At 33.4% G+C, this 20,427-nt stretch overlaps 2 protein-coding genes and 1 pseudogene across 6 annotated transcripts; 2 read left to right on the top strand and 1 right to left on the bottom strand.

Moving 5' to 3' along the window:
- Positions 1-1,791: 1,791 nt before the first annotated feature.
- On the bottom strand, positions 1,792-3,411 carry LOC111280540 (EP1-like glycoprotein 2 pseudogene; annotated as a pseudogene).
- Positions 3,412-7,699: 4,288 nt separating this feature from the next.
- WAVE2 (SCAR family protein) lies at positions 7,700-13,753 on the top strand. 2 transcript variants are annotated; one of them, XM_022868146.2, is made up of 9 exons: positions 7,700-8,087; positions 8,353-8,516; positions 9,245-9,368; positions 9,516-9,648; positions 9,965-10,032; positions 10,195-12,622; positions 12,740-12,841; positions 13,243-13,350; positions 13,448-13,753. In XM_022868146.2, exons 1-9 carry the CDS (start codon positions 7,933-7,935, stop codon positions 13,496-13,498), a joined length of 3,333 nt encoding a protein of 1,110 aa, XP_022723881.1. In that variant the 5' UTR covers positions 7,700-7,932; the 3' UTR covers positions 13,499-13,753. The 2 variants fall into 2 exon arrangements, with proteins under 2 accessions (XP_022723881.1, XP_089613341.1); XM_089757215.1 differs by having other exon boundaries at positions 9,234-9,368.
- Positions 13,754-17,735: 3,982 nt separating this feature from the next.
- LOC111280912 (dof zinc finger protein DOF1.5-like) lies at positions 17,736-19,154 on the top strand. Of its 4 annotated transcripts, none has more exons than XM_022868451.2 (2): positions 17,736-18,341; positions 18,548-19,149. In XM_022868451.2, exons 1-2 carry the CDS (start codon positions 17,873-17,875, stop codon positions 18,565-18,567), a joined length of 489 nt encoding a protein of 162 aa, XP_022724186.1. In that variant the 5' UTR covers positions 17,736-17,872; the 3' UTR covers positions 18,568-19,149. The 4 variants fall into 4 exon arrangements, with proteins under 4 accessions (XP_022724186.1, XP_089613343.1, XP_089613344.1 ...); XM_089757217.1 differs by having other exon boundaries at positions 18,653-19,148; XM_022868452.2 differs by having other exon boundaries at positions 17,818-18,341; positions 18,551-19,154.
- Positions 19,155-20,427: the final 1,273 nt, after the last annotated feature.

Here is a 20,427-nt window from a genome sequence, read left to right as displayed (position 1 = left end):
TTTTACAATAAAATTCATCAAATTATTGGGAGATCTACAATAAAGTAAATCATATTAAACTATTTGATGACTTTGCTAATTATTTTCTAAAGTAAAATACATTAATAAATCCGATGACAAAGCTTCCTCAGAATGTGATACTAATCTCCATGAATATTCTTGAGGTAAAAGAATTATCTTAAATTGCTATCAAACTATTGGAGTAATTTTAATATTAATTTTTAATATTAAATATTTTGGTAAATTATTAACATATTCAATGCTTGAATAATTTAAAATCAAACTGATATCGTTCTTTAGATAGGTGCTGTGAGGGTGTTATAATATTTCTTATGCATAACTGTACTCTCGAATCTAAAATCTGATTTCATAAACTAAAATCTACTATTTAAAAATATCTAAATCAATTTTAAGATTTTTTTTTAAATAAAAATAAATTCAATCATGTGATCAATCACACCTAAATACAAAAAAAATTGATAATAACTCTATTAATCTATGTTTAACAATAGACTTACTGATCTATGCGTTATGACAATTTCAATACTATTTGATTATCCAAAAAGCTGTTTCCATACAAAATATATGTATGATGACCTGCTTAATAAAAAGACAATCCTTATTCTCCATCTTCGTATATATTAGTTTTGCTTTCCTCCAGACATTGCTTTTCCCATGCATAAGCGGAGGCTCCTTCCTAATTGATTCTTTTATAATCGGGCATGAATGGCCCAGCCAGGCTCATTCCTTTATATTCTTTTATAATTAGCATATTTGTAGGCCAAAGCAAAGAAATTTGTCAACCATGCAACCCCCAACCTAGAACTAAACTCACAAAGTGGTAAAACCTTACTGTTTTTTGAGAAATTTATTACCTTGACAGGCTCCCATTTAATAAGAGAAGCTTGATTGACATTTGACATGATATCCTTACGAGAAAAAAACACGCGTTTCCAAATAGAGGATACTTGAAATGAAACAAATTTGTCAGCTCTCCGAAAACAAGGCAGGTCGGGGGCCATGATAGAGGCAATTTGCAGTGTTTAGTCATTCAAAAAGAAAAGCAAAGGGCAACTTAGTGGAGAATGGAGAGATCACACACACTGATGGAATTTCAAATTCTTCACTTGATCAAAACTTATATATGCATCAGCTTTTAGTTCCCCGACAAAGCATTTAAATATTGCCTTAACCTTCGCAGGGATAAAATATTCTAACTTCTGTACTAGTATTTTCTTTTAGAATATTGCGTTAATTATCTAACAGAAAGACTAGGCAATTCACGTGAATGGGCCCATTCTCTTCTCAGATTGTCTTGGGTGCACCTTCTCGACTGTGGTCGATCGTGGACCCTAAGTATATGCCATGTATTGTTGAAGAGTAGCCAACAGATACCATTAGCATTTACAACCAAAAAGATGCACAAAATCTTATCTAAAAATGAAATTATGGGGAGAAAACTTAGGTGATTGAATATTTGAGTAGGCTGTTACAGACCCAGCGGAAACCAACCATGGGCTATGTCCCAGCAGGCACTCATTAGCATCTTTAGCTTCACTAGGTTTGTAAATATTCTTCCTAGCAATCTTAAGTAGGCCAATTGACAATTTCCGCATTGGCTAGGAATTGTTCCCTCCTCCCCCTCTTCAAACTCAAAGCTACCTATTGTGTTCTTAAATGGCATATGCATGGATGTCATAAGTTAATTCAAAGCTGCTTTCAGCAACTTTTTCAATGTTAGATAATCAAAATTAGAATAGTATAATTCAAACTATTAAAAAGAAAAAACAAAAATTTTAAATTCAGATGAGGAAACATCACAATTTTTTTTTCAGGATTGTCTTTAACAAATGACATTGTTGTAATAACTGGATCTTGATGATCTGTAACCAAGATTTGATCGTTTATTGTTACAAACGTATAGTATAGGTATAGATTCGAGATTCCTTTTTCCAAAAGAAATCTACTTGGGCATCATGATGTAGGCAACATGAGCAGGATTAGACACCTTGATAAGAGTACCAAGTCAGGAACCTGCAAACACTTGGAGGTTTCCTCCCTGTAGAAGAACCCTAAGCACCCGCAATCATTGCTGCATGTGACTCTACAATCATTCAACTTCATGGGGCCATCTCCTTCTGAACATCCATTAGTGAAATGCCCAACACCCACGACTTTGTAATAACCCACGTTAGCACCACCTTTACATGGCGGCAAAACCGGTGGTGTGCAGCTTTTGCTCCATCCTAGCAAACCCTTTGGCCTAGGACATGCCACATATTGATTATCCTCACAAATTCCTAGTGAACCACACCACTTTGGTGACTTGCACAGACTTTCATGATCGTCACCATCAAAGAGCTTAAATGTGTTCTCCCAAGCTCCCCAATCAACATTTTCATTGTATGTGTAGATTTTAACGTTGCCATCCGATTCCACTCGAAGCATGGAATATGTGCTGTTGTAGTTAGGCCTTGAAAGAATGTAGGTTCCTGAACTACTAGAATTGTTCATGTCAAATGTGAACGCCAGCTCGAAAGCATAGGCTTGCTCGGTCTCTGGGCTGCAGTAAAAGTTAAGATTTGCTAAGGAACCTTGCCCATTTCCAAACTCATCTGATCTATAATAGAGCAAAGGGTTTGGTGAATTCTTGTTTTTGTAGTACATCTTTAAATACCTTTGCTCCATGACATAGCTGTAAGGCCCTTCAGTGCTATCGACTATAGACGTGCGGCTAACCAGCTTGTTTGGACCATTGGATCGGAAAGCTTGGCCAACCAAAAGTGTATCTGTTGGGTGGTCAAAACTCTGCCAAATAAATTTACCTTTCTTATCATACAAAACCAAGTTACCATATGGTAGTAGGTCCAATCCTACCACACCTTTGTTGGCAGTGCTCGTTTGCCATGCCACAGTGCCATCAGCATCGGCTAGAACTAGGTTTCCAACCAGCCCAAAAGTTAATGTGGCGTTTTCACCAACAGGCCTGCCTCGATTGGCTTCCCAGACCCACCTCATTATGGACTGGGACCGGTGGCTGCCCATTCGTAGTGCTAAGGTAAATGCATTAGGAGTGGTGCTATAGAAGCATAATTGGAATGGAAATAAAGAAATGGGTCGGACACGATAGTCTGCAAGATACTCAACAGTGTATTCTCCGAAGTCACCTTCATTTATGTACTTGAAAGTCCTCGATGGTGGAACAGTGGCACCGGCTACATTCGAAGAACAAAAAATTAATAAGAGAACGAATAATAAAAGTAGAGAAAATATAGGCAGAGCAAGGCATTCAGTGGCAACGCTTTTGTTAGTTTGTGGATGACATTTTGGGCGACGATTAATTTTTATAGGGAAGTCTTGATTGAATTCTATGGGCCCAAAACTGATTGTGCGGTTCTTTTTCCATAGAGTATTATCAACTATATATCATCATTTCATGTGCATAATATGAATTAGCAAATAGTATTTGACTTTGACCCACCTCTCACTTTGATCTTATCCTTGACTTTTATTATTACGATAGTAATAATTACTATAGTAATAATAGTTACTAACTATAGGAATCCTAAAGTAGCTCTGTGCTGGTTCCCAGCAAGATTTTGCTTTTCCAATCCACTTTCACATTGTTTTTTTCTCCAAATAGAAATAACATTTTTTTAGAGATTTGGTAGTGTGATATCCTTTTTCTAATTTCTATCAAGATTTCATTTTAATAATTTCCATTTCACTGAACATATGTGTAAATTTGAGGATATGGTTGCTTCAGTCTTTAGACTTTTCTATCTTCTAAAAGTTTTGGAAATAGCAAAGTAATTATACAGAAGTTAGAATAATACATGGAATCCCTAGTTTTATTACTCTAACATAGAATTGGAATACCAGTTTTATAATGCTGCCCCATTGACTGAATCTTCCCGTAAAGCAACCATATTCTAAGTCCCAAACTATCCAAAAAAGGGAAAAAATTATCAAGAAGATCGCATTCTTTTTCATTTTCATGTTCAATATTATGCCTTGGCACACTTCTAGTTTTATCAGTCAATGCTTTTGTCAATGCTTCTAAGTCTCATTTTGCAGCTGGACTCCAATTGTTTGCAACATGTCACTACTCACTTGCTTCTAAGTTGAAATGATTCCCCTTTTTCGCCCTTAAAGGCTATCAAATTAAAGCAATTCACATTGCATTTAATAAAACCAGGGATTATGATATATGTTCACCTATCAAGAAATTGCCAAAACGGAGTAGAAACCAAATCGTTTGAATCTTTAAGAGACACTTGACAATAATAGGTGAATCATAAATGTTAATGGTGACATAAGACCAGCTTTCATCCAAAGGAATCTCCCTTCAGCTGTTATAATCAGTGGCCCGGACTGGTTGTCCTTATAATCTATCGCCCAAGTCAATGATATCTGAAACTGGGCCAAGATGTCGGCCATCCTGATCAGTTTCAACTCTATCAAAGCTGGAAAGCTTCGAACCTCTCAATTCCAATTCATGATTTGGAGAATTCAAGTCTGATGTGGTAGTGTTGTAGATACGGAAATCATATTATTTAATGTGACAGGAAAGTTTTAGAACAAATTTATTTATGAAAAATTCGGGTTGCATTAAAAATCCTGTTCCTTGCACTGGATCTGCAGATAGATTTGCACCTCATTGCCCGCATGTCCACCTCCGAACTTATTACCTCCCTCCCACCCCTTCTCCAATTGTTCAGAAGGCCCATTCCTTTACCATGTAGGCCCATTCCTTATTGCTTCAGCCTTCAATTCGTAGGCCCATTCCTTTGCCCTTTTTGGTTTCTGTCCTTTTTCTCATGGTGGAAACTATAGAAAATTTGTTCAAAGGTGGGTTTTTTTCCCTTTCTTTTTCTAATAATAAAAATAATAACCAAGGCGAAAATGACACATTGGTACAATTTTAGGGTGTGTATTTACGAGGAGCATAATGCGAGGTACATGATAAGGAAGATAGGACAAGGTTGTATTTATAGGATATGGGCTCCCTCCCTCCCCTTCCTCCAACAATACATTTATATAATGTGGGTCTCATATATTAAAAGGCTTTTGCAAAGGTTTTATCCGACCATTCCTTGTAAATTAGCCTCAAAACTAAACCACTGTAGTTGGCGCACAATCATCCACAGAAATTAGCGAGGATAGACGAAAGTGACAAGAGACGATTAATATTTAAATTCAAAATTTTTTATAATTATTTGATTATAGATCGTTTATAAATTTAAAAAATTTATAAATAAAAATTTAATAAAATTATAAATCTTAATTACATTGATGATTTATTTTGACTTTAAAAATGAAATAATCTCTTTTAATTTTAAAGTTTTTCGAATAAAAAAAAATTCTACAAAAATTGCTTTTGTTGGTCAAGAACTTAAGAAGGGAGTTGTTTTAGTGTATAAAATATATATGCAATTTGGTTAATGATTAAAACTAGCTGAATTTGAGGATGCCAACACTGTGACGCTGGAAAGTGTAAATAGAAGTTGAGGAAAATTTTGGGCTTTCTTCTTGATGAGTACATGCTAAAGTAGATAGGACGTATTAATTCTTTAATTATCCCAAACATATGAGAAAACAAATCTGACATAGCTAGATATGTCAAACGCTCATTTAATTTATGGGTCCATCTGAAGCTCTTCGAAATATAAATATTTTTCTTTTGAAAAAACAAAAAAAAGGAGTTTGGATCGAAATCTCATGATGACTTGGAAATATAATAAATATATATATATATATTTATACCATAGTTTGATCCCACCAGCAAGTAGTACATGGTCTGCCACGCATTAAGTTGGTTGATTATAGGGATATTTTTAACCTTGGGTTAACACTGAACACTTACCAAGGATTGGGTCTCATGAGATGGAGATATATGGAATTAATAATTTCACGTAATGGCACCTATTAAGAAATGTAAATACTTCGGCTATAGCATGTTTTTACTGTGAAACATATTTTAGAAGATAAAACAATGAAAATTTTATATTAAAATAAATAATATTTTATAAATTAAATGTGAATTTGATATCATTTATAAAAATTTATACTTAATTTATGAAATATTATTTGTTTTAATCTAAAAATATTATGATTTTATCTTATAAAAAATATATCATAAATTTAAATTTAAAATTTTATATGTATTATTTTAATGTGAAATTAAAAACGTTACATTTATCTTCTATACTTCGATCATAACATCCTCTTTTTGTTACGTCTAACACCATTTTGGAATTAGGATCGTGACAAGAAATTGTTAATGGAGTAGGTAATGAATAAATTTTTACATTAAAATATAAAATTTAATTATCCAATTGACATTAAAATATTTGCTTTATGGGTGGAGTGGAAGCTAACTAAGATTCTAGGCCGAGAAGCCAAGTCAAAGCTACTTCCCATCTGACACTACTTATTACACAAAAATTCTCCTCTTATTACTTACTAAAAATATATTTATAAATTTATTTAAATTGATTCATATAATAATTTATAAAAAAATAACTCATTTTCTTTCAAAATATTTGTTATATATTAATTTTTATTAAATTTAAAATTTTTTTTAATTTTAATATATTTAATATTAAATTTAAAATTTTTTATAAAATTAAAATTTTATAATTTTTAATGTCAAAAAATGTAAAAGTTTTATATATTTTAAAAAATAATATATAATTTTGAGACATTTTAAAATAAAATAAATGGGATTAAAGGAATATTTAATAATTTTAAATTTTATTATTTTATTTTTATTTACAGATTATAATTTTTTTATAAAAAAATATATTTAAAGGAATTTAATATAATCAGTCGTTCTCCATCTCTTGAAAATTTTATGAAACTTGTGATTCAACCAAATAACATTAAAAAAATATAAAGAGAAAATTCTTAGCAGTAGTGTAGCACTATCAATTTAAAAAAAAAAAAAATGAAAACATGAGTTTCGTTCCTTAATTTCATAATGTTCACTAATAAACAGTAAACAATTAAAGGCTTCTTCTAAATAACAAAGTGATATAGTCAAATGTCGGAAAATTTATGTTCCCGTTGTTTTGTTACTTTTCCGAGGCACGTTTGAAGATGTGATTGGTTAATGGTTAATCCTAAAACCTTCCCGTTTTCCCATTGTGGAATTAGTTGTTTGATGGAGGTTTGGTTTGCATTTAAGGTCAATCAACGAACTTTTGAAATTTGGGTTCTCACGCCCTTAATTACTATCTTGATGAAATTTCATGGAACCGTAAAGTTAAAAGGTTAACTTTTTTTTTGATTAAATTTTTATTAAATAAAAATTAATTAATTATCAACATCAATTATTATTAATCTAGAATTTTATTGAGATAAAAATAAATATTTAAAAATTAAATTGAATAAAAATAAATATTTAAAAATTTAATTAATGAAAATAAAACATTCAAAGATTATAATAAAATATTATAAGTTTAAATGATTATTAATTATTATGGATGATTTTTTTTTTTACCCTTTTGCCAATAGTAAACGATACTTTCAATACGTTGTTTGACTCCACCCCGGTCGTTTTAGCAAGAAAAGAAAATCTGGTCATTTCCCCAAGTCATTCCGTTCAAAAGTGCAAGGTCAATTCCGTCTTTTCAGCAAACAAAAAATGGGACTTCCAGACTGTAACAAAACGATTATTTCGGGGGAATGGCTTGCTGTGTTGGCAATGTCCTCATCTTCTTCCCTTTCTCTCTCTTTCAGCAGTTAAGCTGCTCCAATCTCTCCACCTACTCTTTTTACCCCTTTCTGGGAATATCAAAATAACCGGTTTTATTATTAATTTTATAATTTTATTCACTCTTTTTATTTAATTCATTCAAAGCAGTAAAGCTGCTGTTTTGTACATAAATCCTTTTTTTTTCTCATGAATTTTTAAAAGAAAAATCGAAAATGCCTCTGGTTAGAGCTCAGGTGAGGAATGAGTACGGGCTTGGTCAGCCGGAGCTTTACAAGGACGTTAATAGAGAAGATCCTAACGCTATTCTCGATGGCGTCTCCGTCGCCGGTCTCGTGGGGATCTTGCGCCAATTAGGCGATCTTGCTGAGTACGTTTACTCCTTTATCCGCTTTATTGGCTTTATAATTTGAAAATATTTCTCTCTTCGGTTGCATGCTAAGGAAGTTAAAACTTAAAAGAACCAGTAGAAATTGAAAGCCAAAGAGTTTGATTTATGTACCGTTAAGCTTTGTAAGTATAAGATATTACTTCTTCAATTGCTTTTCTTTTAGTTATTGTTTGCTTTTATTGTTTTAAAATTTTTTTATTATTTATTTAAACTTCGCTGGTGGAGTTTGGTTGTTATGCTGTAGATTTGCTGCTGAGGTTTTTCATGGATTACAAGAGCAAGTAATGAGCACAGCGTCTAGAAGTCATAAATTGATGATTCGTGTGCAACGGATTGAAGCTGCGCTTCCGCCTCTTGAGAAGGCTGTTCTTGCCCAAACAAGTCATATACACTTTGCTTACTCAGCTGGTATGTCCTCTGTGCTTTTCCTTTGCTCTAAAAGCCACTGATTTTCTTGGTAGATAATGCTTCTTTCACATTGTTTTCCCCATTACAGAGATATATGCATTCGGTACATACTATTTTATCTTGTTTGTTTTAGTAATGTTGTATTCTTTTTTGCTTTGTTCTTTTGACATTTGTTGCCTGTATTTGGGTTGAGTACCAGCAAGACATGGACCATAATTTCACTTGTATATATGAAAAAAGCATCTTATTTTGTTGAAGTTCAAATGGTCAATAAGAACTTAATTTCAAGAAGAACCTCATTTGTAGTCCATCAGGTGGCATCAATTGTCAGTTGCTGCTGGCACTTGAAGCAATTTTCATGTAAGGAGACCATTATGTTGAAAGAAGATCTACAGCATTGGAAACATGTTTGACGCAAAAAAAACATGCTTTATTCATTTAAATCCTTGAAAGGTTTACATTGATTTGAGACTAAATGGACCTATTTCAAAATGTTCACTTCATCAGTTTTATCCTTTTTTTTTTTCTTTTGCATATAGTATTTATGTTATTTTCTTGCAGGAGATTGCATAATAATACAACTTTATGGTTAAGAGTCAAGATGCAAGGAAAATGATCTTGATTCGTATTTAGAAAAAAACTGGTTTTAAATTTTGATTTTTTTTATTAGCTATTTGAAATTTTTTATCTTTCTATTCAAATCTTTATGGAAAGCAGTTGCCCTACAGGTTCTGAATGGCACCCTCGAATTCACAATGAGAAAAATCATTTCATCTACAACGATTTACCTCGATTTGTTATGGATTCTTATGAAGTTTGTCGTGAACCTCCACGTCTGCACTTGCTTGACAAGTATGGTTACTTACATCCACTCCCCCTTTTGGCAATGACAAGAATGTTCAAGAAATGAGCTTGTGATGTGTGTGTGTGTGTGTGTGTGTGTGTGTGTGTGTGTGTGTGTGTATCTGTTTTGGATTCTTACTTCTGCTTTGCAACCAGATTTGATGCTGTTGGCCCAGGATCTTGTTTGAGGAGATATTCAGATCCAACTTATTTCAAAAGAGCATCAGGTAGCTCCATTGTAGAAGATGCTGAGAAAGTCCCAAGAGATAAGAAGACTCGTAAAAGCAAGGTATTAATTACTCTATCAATCATCTAGGCATAGAATCTTGACAATTTTGAGAAGCATTTATTACCTTTTGAATCAATTTTCACAACAGGTTTCATTATTGTCTCTCAATTCATGTAAATTAATTAACTAGTCTACTCTTTAGTCAAATGAGGCTTGTCATCCATAATTACTAGGAATGTATTTGCCTCTAGGACTCCTATGGCATGGAGGTAAAATTTATGTAAATACAACTTTTCAGACTCATGTTGCAACTGAATAACCTACATGTTCTTCAATTTGGAATTATTTCTGAATTAAAATTGTCAAAAATGAACAGAATAGAAGATCATCTCACAGGCATGGCAAACTATCACGTGGTGCATCATTATCAAATCGCAGTGGCAGGTAATACATGTATATGTATACAAATGCATGTGTGCACTCAATTCATACAGACAAGCATAACAACACAAAAACAAAAAAAAAAACATATATGCATTTGCATGTGACTTATTGTGTTGAATATGGTTGATTTAATTGAAATTTACACGAAATCTGACCATGCAGTATGCAGTTTACTTCTCCAATTGTTAATGGGCAAACTTCTTCCTCTCAAACTGCATCTACAGTTGACATCGCACTGAAATCTGATGCGGGAGAGCATTCAAATTCTTTTGATTCAAGAACTGGGTCGGGATATATTGAATGTGTTTTCAATCGAGGTTCATCCATGCTACCTGAGGAACAGGAACCCAAGGAAGTGTCTTCTAGGTTGATGCAAGAAACTAATACCCTTGGTTCAAATTTTCCTGTTGAACAAAGCCGGGTTATAGATGATAGCTTTTCACATAGTTCATCTCAAGATCAGATTGCCCCAAGTTCATTTTGTGTAACATGGGATGAAAAGGCTGAAATAGTGGAGTCCAAAGCAGCAAATTGGGATGGAGATAAAGTTCTAGAGATGAACTTTGATGCAGATGTGCAGGAAACACCAGCTGCCAACCTTGGAAATCTAGTCCAAACGGATATCCTGTTTAATGACATAGATGTTCCCCAATCAAGCTCTATTGAGAATCGAAATGATGAAATTGAAAGTGAACCAGATAATTACATGGATGCACTGAACACAATAGAATCAGAATTTGAAAATGACATTGAGTGCCATACAAAACGAGAAGTGGAGCAGTGTTCCAAAAATGATGTTGAGTGCCAAACAAAATGGGAAGTGGAGCAGAGTGATGATGCTAAAAATGTTAACGATGAGAGTAGAGAAGATGGAACGCGTGCGATTATGGATGGCAATGCAGATCGTCATCCATCTATCATTGAATCCTCTGCCTCATCCAATATTATTTCAAACAATGGGATGTCCTCGAGTTTACCTGATCCAGTCCCCTCTGAGAATTTTGCCAGTGAACGGATGCCTCAAATCTCAGGGAAATCTCCTCATCCTGACCATTCACCTGTCACTAATTTATGTGTGAGTGATGAAATTTGTAGTGGTTCACTAGTGGAATCTGTTATCAGTGATCCATCATCATCCACTGGCTCTACATTTTCCAATACGCATGATCCAGCAAGTGATAGGATCATAAACAGTATCAGGGACTCTCAAAACTCCCAGACTGAATTTTCTGGTGTGCATTCAGTTGGTTTGTGGACAAATGGTGGTCTTTTGGGGCTTCAGCCATCAATACCTCCTGATTTTGGTATATCAACTACAGCTCATTGTTCTGCAGCCAAAAATAGTGAAGCATTTGATCCTCCAAATCAAACTCTTATGCCCTTCCACAAAGGACCTAGAGGAAATTCAGGTACAGTGATTGAGAATGCAGAAAGTACTGAGAAGGTTCCACGTTCATGTAGTGATAAAACTTCCCTTCTTGATAATTTTAATGGCATTGACTTCTGCCTAAACACTTCATTGCCACACGAAAACAAGCACCAGGTCAATCCTATTGTCAAACCTACATCTATTGAAACTGATGAAGAGAATGATAACAACTCATCTAGGATGTTTGGACTTGGCCACAAGTTGCTTGTAAATGGCTTTCGCAAAAAGGTGTCGATTGACCATGATGGTGAATCTGAACCAGCTACTTCTACAAAAACTGGGGTATTGGAGTGGAGGAATGGGCAGCAGGGCATATCATACCAGAAAATTCCTTGGCCAATCTTCAATGAGCAGATTGAAGATGGATCTCCTGTAAATTCACTTACTTCTTCTCCACCACTTGAACATATGAAAATATCTTTCAACCCTATAGATGGATTTGAGACTTCTAAACTCAGGTTGCAATTTCCTGATGGGAATCGTTATCAGGAAAGTGCTAGGGACATGTTTCCTTCATTTCAGTTGGTCCCAGTGCCTGCTTTTCCAGTGCATGGTGTTGCTTCAGACACTGATGATGATACTTTCTGTAGATCATCCCCTTATATGTCTGATGCTTGCCTTAGTTATTGCTCTGAGTCAAATTCTGAGCAGTGGGAATCTGGTGAAACCCCTGAAAGCAAGGACCATGAGTTATATGACGCATTAAGTAGATTGTCATCAATGGAATCTGTTTCAAGCTCCTTGCAAGTTGGGGAAGCAGCCAATAATGGCATCCATGTTAATGGTGGAAATAAAACAATAATTCCTGGAACTGGTGCAGAACCATCTCTATGTGTGACGCTTGATCTCCCAAGTTTTGATGCCATTAACCCTGTACTACTTGATGAAACAAAAAGCAATTCTGGTAAAAAAAACCAGCTAGAATTGCAAAATTCTACGGAGCTCACACCATTACCACCACCACCTCCTCCTGCTCAATGGCGGGTTTCAAAACCCTGCATGGATGAGGCAGAAGAAAGACAACATTCTTTATCAGAGTCACTCAGATGTGAGCTTGATCTGAAACTTTTAGGATCTACTGTGTCTCAGAAGCCTAAGTCACCCTCAGTTAATCAACAAAAAGTAAATAATGAGGCAATTGCAGTAAAACCTGAGAAGAAGGTACTTTAGCTGTGTTGTCATTCTGTTTTCTTGTTTTTCAAAAATTTCACATTGAAAAATGTTGTGAAGTGGAAACTGCATGTATATTAATCGTCAAAAATTTGATGCATGCTGCAGGTAGACCAAGTGAGGTTGATTAGGCAGAAAGAGGCAAACCCGCTCAGCAGTGACAGGGGGATGGATGAAAAGGAAGATTTCTTACATCAGATCAGAACTAAAGTGAGTAGTCATTTTTTTCTTGATATGTTGCTCTCCATCACCATTTATCATCTCATTGTTTATTTGTTAATATTTTCAAATTTAAAAACAGTGATTTCATCTGCCATAAAGATTGTTTTTGAGATATAAGAGTTTCCCACCTCTCTTCCTCTTTCTCCCACAAAAAGTAGAACAGAAAAGGAAGTGACTTTGGTATAGGAACAAGCTGGAGTTGACTGGTGTAGTTTGAACATGTTTTATGTACCTCTTTGATTGTGATTATGTTGGTATTGCTATGATATCTTCATGTGGTAGAAAATTGAATTAGGAGTAGTCTTATGTATCCTGTAGAATAGACTGGATGTCTGATAAAATAATGGAGTATAATTCATTCACTTGCTTTTTATTCTTCGTCATTTCAGTCTTTCAACCTAAGACCCACGGTCACTGCAAAACCAAATGTTACTTCTGGCCCCACTACCAATGTCAAAGTCACCGCAATTTTGCAGAAAGCAAATGCAATCCGCCAGGTTTCCAATTCTTTCTCCTTTTTTGCTCTCTTATCTTGTTCTCATTTCTTCTATTATGAATCACACCATCAGATTAACAATAAGGAGACTTGTTCAGGCTGTTGGGAGCGATGATGGTGAAGATGATGATAACTGGAGTGACACATAATTATTTTGGAATACGGGTGCAGAGGATAGTTGGAACTAAATTCTCGCACTCTTGAGTTTCCGCATTTGGTAAGGCTGTTTAACATGTGTATAATACTAGTTTCTCCTTGTAAGTAGTTAGCAGGGCTCATCTTGTATGCGATTATTTGCATTAATTTCTTGAATAGCTGAGTCCTGATATAAGTTTCAACATTGAGGCAATGATTCGTGCATAATGCATGAGAATATATGGTAATCTTTTGAGTTCTGTTTTTCATTTTTTAATTTATTTTAAACGGGACATTGATTAGGAATAGGTTAACATTAACGTGACCTAACCCGAAAACAGGCAAAACTTGGGTTTCAGAAATTAACAAATGCAACTTGCTATATAGATTAGTTCTTTAGTTTCTGTCAACGTCTGAGAAAGCATCTCAATTTGGGCGTTGAATTGAAGGGTGGAGTCTTCGGCCGTCTTTAGAACAAGGATCTTGTCAGTTTCTGCAGAAAAAAAAAATATATTTCAATGCCTGTCTGTGTTGCTTAAAAGTGTCATCTTAAGGCAATTTTCAACGGTAGCGAAAACAGAGCAGTGCCGCGTAATTGGTTGGACGAGTAGCCTGCCACTAGCTTGAATTTGAATCACTGCTTTGTTTCCGTGTTTTTTGCATTGAAATTTTCAATTTAGTTGTGGGATTCAAGTCATCGTATTTTATCCAAAATCTTTGTTTTTTTTTAATCTCACAAGAAAGCCTTAAAACTAAACAATAAAGTTATTAGAATATTGGGTCTTCCTGTATTTGTTTAATTTGTCATATGGTATATGTTTTTGACTATGCCATTTTTTTTTTCAAGGCATAGAACCCATCACCAAATAAATCAATAAAGAAAAGATCGAAGAAGAGTTGAAAAAAATTGATGCCAGGTTTAGCTGGAACAGGTATCAAAATTCCAACCCACCGGTTCTCTAGTGAATTAATTATTTTGCAAGTTGGATGCAGCAGCAACTTCGTAGCCAATTAATGGAGTCAAAAAAGGATCAAGGTAAATGGTAAAAAAAAAAAAATACTAAATGTAGAATTCAAAGATAAAGATGACAGTCACATCACACCCACTATGAAAAGGATTTTTCCCACTAAGAAAAAAATGGTCATAAGATTATATGCGCCATCTTAGAGTAAATTCAAGGATCGGAATAAAAATGAAAGGAATTAACTGAGCTTTGGAAGAAAGATTAGAGAGGGAGTATACTTTTTGGCTTTTGATTGTTACCTTTATAATGGTAAAAAAAAAAAAGATTTTCATAAACTTTTCAAGCAAGTTGCAAGAAAACACATGCATGAATCTTTTGCTTTTAGTCTATCTCTTATTATTTTTTATAAAAGAGATTGACAATTGTAAATACTAAAATTTTAAATTTATCTAATGTTATTTTTAAAAAATAATTATATAAATTAATTGATCTAAGTTTCCGATCTTTTATCTCCTCTTCGTGGTGCTTAAAAGTTAGCTGCTAGAAAAGATTTGGAGCTCTTTTTGCTACGAGGCTAAACCCATTTTTGCTTGAGCCTTCGCCATCCGGGGAAAGACGAGAGATGGGTAACACCTGGCTTTGGCTTGGCAACCAAGTGTTAAAAAATGTACTATAATTTTCTCGCAGCAAAAGATTGAAGATCAGGCCCTAAGTTTATTATCTTAATGAACAACTTTGTTTTTATTATATTAAGTCTACATATAGCTCCCAAAGTACCCATCACTGATTGGTAAAGGATAAAAAAAAAAAGTTTAAAGTAATTAAATAAAGAAATGAAGAAGAGTGGAGAGACTTCGTTAATTAATTCATTTTATTAGAGCAACTTGATGTAATCAACAACCGCAACAAGATGCAATATAATATATATGCTGCAAAACTATCTTATGAAACTTGATTAGGGCACTCTCTTTGGGATAACCAAGCCAAGCATTTTTTTTTTCTTTTTAAAGAATAAATTTGATGAAATAAGGAGTTTACATGTACAACACATAAATTTAACTTGGTGAAAGAAAAACTTATGAAATCGGGAAAATTAGGACCATAAGCCGTCGAACAATATTTTGTATTATAATATATATATAATTTATATTTGATATATTATCAATATATAAAATTTAAATATTACCAATAAATTATATAATGTCACATCCTAATGAAAAAATATAAATTTTGTGTATTTATTTTAAAGGATTTATAAAATTTATGTATATTATTTTTAAAGAATTATACAATTTTATTTTTTTCGTTAATGATATAACATCATATAATTCATTAATATTATCTAAAATTTATATATTGACAATACATCAAATATATTAATCTATATATTTTTTTATATATTTATTTTGATTTTATTTATCTCATTTGTAAAATCTAAAAATTCTATGGATGATGAATAAATAATTTTTCTATTCATTCTCTCTTGAAGTTTAAGTGATTTTGTTTATTTATTATATTGCGAGAAAAAAAAAAAAAGAAATCCTAAAATTTTCCTTGCCATCATAAGAAAGGAAAGAATGCAATCACTAGGAAATGATAAATCTTTGCATCAGATAGAAAAACAGAAGAAGCCATAAATTGATCCTTGTAATTTCCTTTGGGTTGTTGTTTTAAGAAATTTCCTCATTTAAAAAAAAAAAGAAAAAGAAAACAACAGTGAAAAAGCAATGAGCTCATGACTTAAATCAGTGGGCAACTACATGGAAAAGGTTAAAAAAAGGGTGCTCCAATAAAGATAATCTTTTTTCTTTAATCTTTATGAAATCTTTAACTTTTTTTATTTGGAAAGAAAGTCCAAAGCATCGAAAAGAAAAAGTGCATACTTTTTCCAACTAAAGTAATTAAAATGCTTCTTTGTCCACATTATATAATTGGAAAAGGCAAGGGAAATGATCTAGCTTTTGCATTAATCTAATGAGATTCCTTTATTAAAGAAAAAGATTAAAGAATTTAATAATAAATTTATTAAAAATTATTTTTTCACAAATTTTTAATAAATTTAAACTCAAATAGTAAAACAATTTTTTTATTATTATAACACTTTAATCATATACCAAAAGATTTTAAGAATTTGATATATTATATAAATAAAATTTACAATTTAAAATTTTAAAATATTTTTTATAAAATAAAATTATAAATTTTTTAAATCAAAATAAATAATATTTTATAAATTAAATACGAATTTCTATACCCACTTGAATTAATATCATCCATAAACTAATTAAGTTATTTTGCATGAAAAAATCTGCAATTGATGAAAAGAAATTGCAGCAAAGTTATCATTAAAATCCATTGAAACCTGAAAAAAATATTGCATGAAAGAAAAAAAAAAAAAAGAATTGCCATTGAACAATTAAAAAACGATATCCAACTTTAAGAATTAAAATGAAAATTTTTTATGATATGAAATTCTGACCCATTCTTTTGTCTTTTGATATAGTTATCTTTTTAACGTCTAGTGATGATGCAATGCCGGCAAGTTTGCTTACTGGTGGAATCTGATTTGACATCAGACTAATTAATTTGAAGCATCTAAAATAACTTTCGTTTTTCATTTTTTTTTATAATCATAATCTTTGAAGATTTTTGGAAGTGGAAAATTTTATTTACCATTGATTTGGAAACGAATTTTAAAGGAATTGCAGTTAACCCTATAGGAGCTGTGAAAAAAATAAAATTCTTGAAGAGAATCAAGTTCTTATTCTTTATTTAAAAAAAACCACTATATTTTTTCTTTCTTTATGAAATTGATCCAATTATTTCCATTTCATACACGAATTTCATGCAATTAGTAGTGGATTTTTGTATATAAAAAATTTTAAAATAACAAATTTTAAATTTAAAGAGATTACTAAAGAGATCAATGGAAAGTAAACAATCAAAAGAATTCTAGATTTTCAAACAAAAGTAGGAAGGATTTGGCCTTATCTTTATCTTTCTTTTTTTATTTTAAATTGTAAAATATAATAGTAGAAAATAAAATCCCATTAGAACCAAAACTTTACCACTTTATTTATGCTCCAATTCTCCGTCACTTTGACACTTTGTATGCAAACCTACCTGGATTGGGACCCACTTTTTGGATTTTTTATATCTTGAATATTGATGACGTGGAGTAATGATGTGGACAAAAAGCTCATCGTCAACTTTTCCACGGCACCTACCTTGTTCTTGGCGTTGGCCGCTACTGCCTTCACTTGCTTCTTTTTCCTTTCAATTCCTAGCGCTTTTCCTTTTGCTTTCCCTTTCCCCCACTCTCCTCCCCATATATATATGCGCTCTCAAACACCTTTCGCCCTTAAACCAAAGAAACTCTTATCTCTTTAGTCGTCCCCTGTCTCTGTCTTTGTCTTTCTCTTAATGGTCATGGCTAGCCAAGAAGCAGGACAAGGGATCAAGCTATTTGGGACAACGATTACGTTTCATGGAAGACAAGTAAAAGAAGAACACAACAAAGCTGATCATCCAACTGTGGATAAGAGGCCAGACAAGATCATACCATGCCCTAGATGCAAGAGCGTGGAGACCAAATTCTGTTACTTCAATAACTACAACGTCAACCAGCCTAGACATTTCTGTAAAGGTTGCCAGAGGTACTGGACGGCAGGTGGGGCCCTTCGAAATGTTCCTGTTGGGGCTGGTCGCCGGAAAGCCAAGCCACCGGATCGTGGTCTCGGTGGGTTCCCGGAAGGGTGCTTGTATGATGGGTCTAGTGGGTTGCACCAGTTTGAGTTGGAGGAAATGGTTCTGGATGAGTGGCACGTGGCGGCAGCGAATGGTGGTTTCCGGCAAGTTTTCCCGATGAAGCGGAGGCGGATAAGCTGCTCAGGTGGTCAACCTTATTGATCTTCAATAGTAGTATTTTTTATTTTCTCATTTTTTTTTCCTTTGCTTGCAAAAGTCTCAACAAAGATTAATTAAAAAATTGTACGGTTTATAGAATAATAATGTAAATGCAGGCTGGTTTTTGATTAATTAATTAGTCTTCTAATGTTACTCTCAATTATTTTGTGGGTACTAAAAAATTGGGTGCAGAAGAAATGGAGAATCAATGATTAATCAAATGATCGTGCTTTGAAATTTAATTATGAGAAATGTGCTATTCGCTTGATTATTGGGGTTCATGTGGTGTGTCAGTAGGCCAAAGTCAACATACCGATCGATAAGGAGCCCATGATCCAGTTTAATTAATCAAAATTCAAGATCACCGGTGAGTTGATCAAGGGATATGGATGCAGAATCATTATCTTTGATTATATATGTGCTATATTGGACGGATAAGATAGGGCAGAGAATAGCAAATATTCTTCGGACAAAGGGTTCACGTAAGCTAACGTAAATGGAACGAAAACTGAGACTACGGAGAAAAAGCCTGGAAGAATTCCAATCTGATCAAATTATGGGAGATTTTGATGTATCCAGAAAGCAAAGAAGGAGATCAATGGCTTTTGATCTTCAATCCAGGAAATTTATACACTGCTACTTTCTAGGAAACAAGGGTTGTAAAAATGATAGTTATATAGTAAATTCAACATTTTGATCAGTAGAAAGTATAGTTTTCGTCTTCCTTTTCTTTTTGTTTGAGTGCTAGTTACAGTTTTCAAAGTGTTAAAGAGTCTAATTGGAGATAAATCCCATATTGATCACAAATTAAATTTGATATATATAATTTTTTTTTTCATTTAAGATGGAAAGAAGGATTGATCATGCCTTGAAGAATCATTGCTTGATTCTTGATATTATTCAGTGATAAATGGTGCTGTTCTCCAATGAACAACCTGGCTTGAGTCATGTCAACTGTTAGTCGATGTCATAGTTAGGGATAGAGCTCATCTTCCTTTCCATTTTTCCACGAAAGAAGAAGATCATGAACCTCTAGTCCAGAAACGACACCGGCAGCCGAAAAACTATCACTATCTTAACTGTCCTGATAGGCGACTTCTCTCATTTTGATTCCTCTTTTGTACCTATATAAATTGGTAATTACGAAAAAGATTGAACCCGAAAGGAAGCCTAGTTGCTTTCAAATTCACCTTTGCTTATCTGGTTTGGATTGCTAGATTATGTTGGGAAGCTAAATATAACTATTTAACTATGTTGGAGTTTGGAGCTGATTCTTTGTTTTCTGTCTTCCCTTTTGCCTATGGAAGCAAAAACAGAAAAAAGATGCCTTCAGGCATAGAATTAGGCATCTTATCAACCACCATGAGGTGAGTTCCTACTGATTAGTCGAAACTGGTTCCGATGTCTTTTAAGTTTAAACAAGTGCATCCAATAAGTATATAACTTCAGAAAGAACAAGAATAATATTCCACAGCAATGCTTGCTTGCTGCACAGTCCTTTACTGTTCTTTTAATCTGTTTTGTCAAATAAAGTTCATTCGAAAAGGACAGTTCGTTGCAAGATTCCTGCCAAGTGCATGGATGAAATCCTACATGCTTTTAATGGTTATCAAGCATCTTTAATTAAATACAATGAATAAACAATAAGAAGTGTGAAATTGTAGATCCAAATGACCAATGATGCCATAAATAGAGGCTGAGATTTCAATTGAGTATAGGGGGCAAACCTATCAGAAAGAAATTGAATTTTGGAATTGTTACAATGTACTGTTTCCCTATATCAACATCCTCGCAAGATTTTCATGTTTCAGATTAAGCAGGGGAAGAAAAAATAAAATGAACCAATAACGAAGAAGTATATACAATTCATGTTAATGTGTCATCAGAAAGTAATCAGTGTGTCAAAGAATCACAATTAGAATGGTTTCACATCTCACTAACTAATGACTTACAGTCAAATAGTACTGTAAACCGATATCTAAACTAATGAAAGTTAGCCCATTAGCTGTCAGGGTATGGAATTTTCTAAACAATGGTACTTTAGAAACATTGCTAAATTGTTTCATTAAAGT

Source organism: Durio zibethinus, chromosome 28, assembly GCF_047325235.1.
Source record: "Durio zibethinus cultivar Kanyao isolate XHJ-2024 chromosome 28, ASM4732523v1, whole genome shotgun sequence".
Classification (NCBI taxonomy): Eukaryota; Viridiplantae; Streptophyta; class Magnoliopsida; order Malvales; family Malvaceae; genus Durio; species Durio zibethinus.
Note: the sequence above shows the minus strand (reverse complement) of the source record. Positions and strands in the feature narration are given on the sequence as shown.

Coding starts and splice junctions, on each gene's coding strand:
- WAVE2 (XM_022868146.2), top strand. CDS start 7,933: ATGCCTCTGGTTAGAGCTCAGGTGAGGAATGAGTACGGGCTTGGTCAG. Junction 8,517..9,244: donor ACACTTTGCTTACTCAGCTG/GTATGTCCTCTG, acceptor GTTGCCCTACAG/GTTCTGAATGGCACCCTCGA. Junction 10,033..10,194: donor TTATCAAATCGCAGTGGCAG/GTAATACATGTA, acceptor CTGACCATGCAG/TATGCAGTTTACTTCTCCAA.
- LOC111280912 (XM_089757217.1), top strand. CDS start 17,873: ATGGTCATGGCTAGCCAAGAAGCAGGACAAGGGATCAAGCTATTTGGG. Junction 18,342..18,652: donor GAGGCGGATAAGCTGCTCAG/GTGGTCAACCTT, acceptor GTGTGTCAGTAG/GCCAAAGTCAACATACCGAT.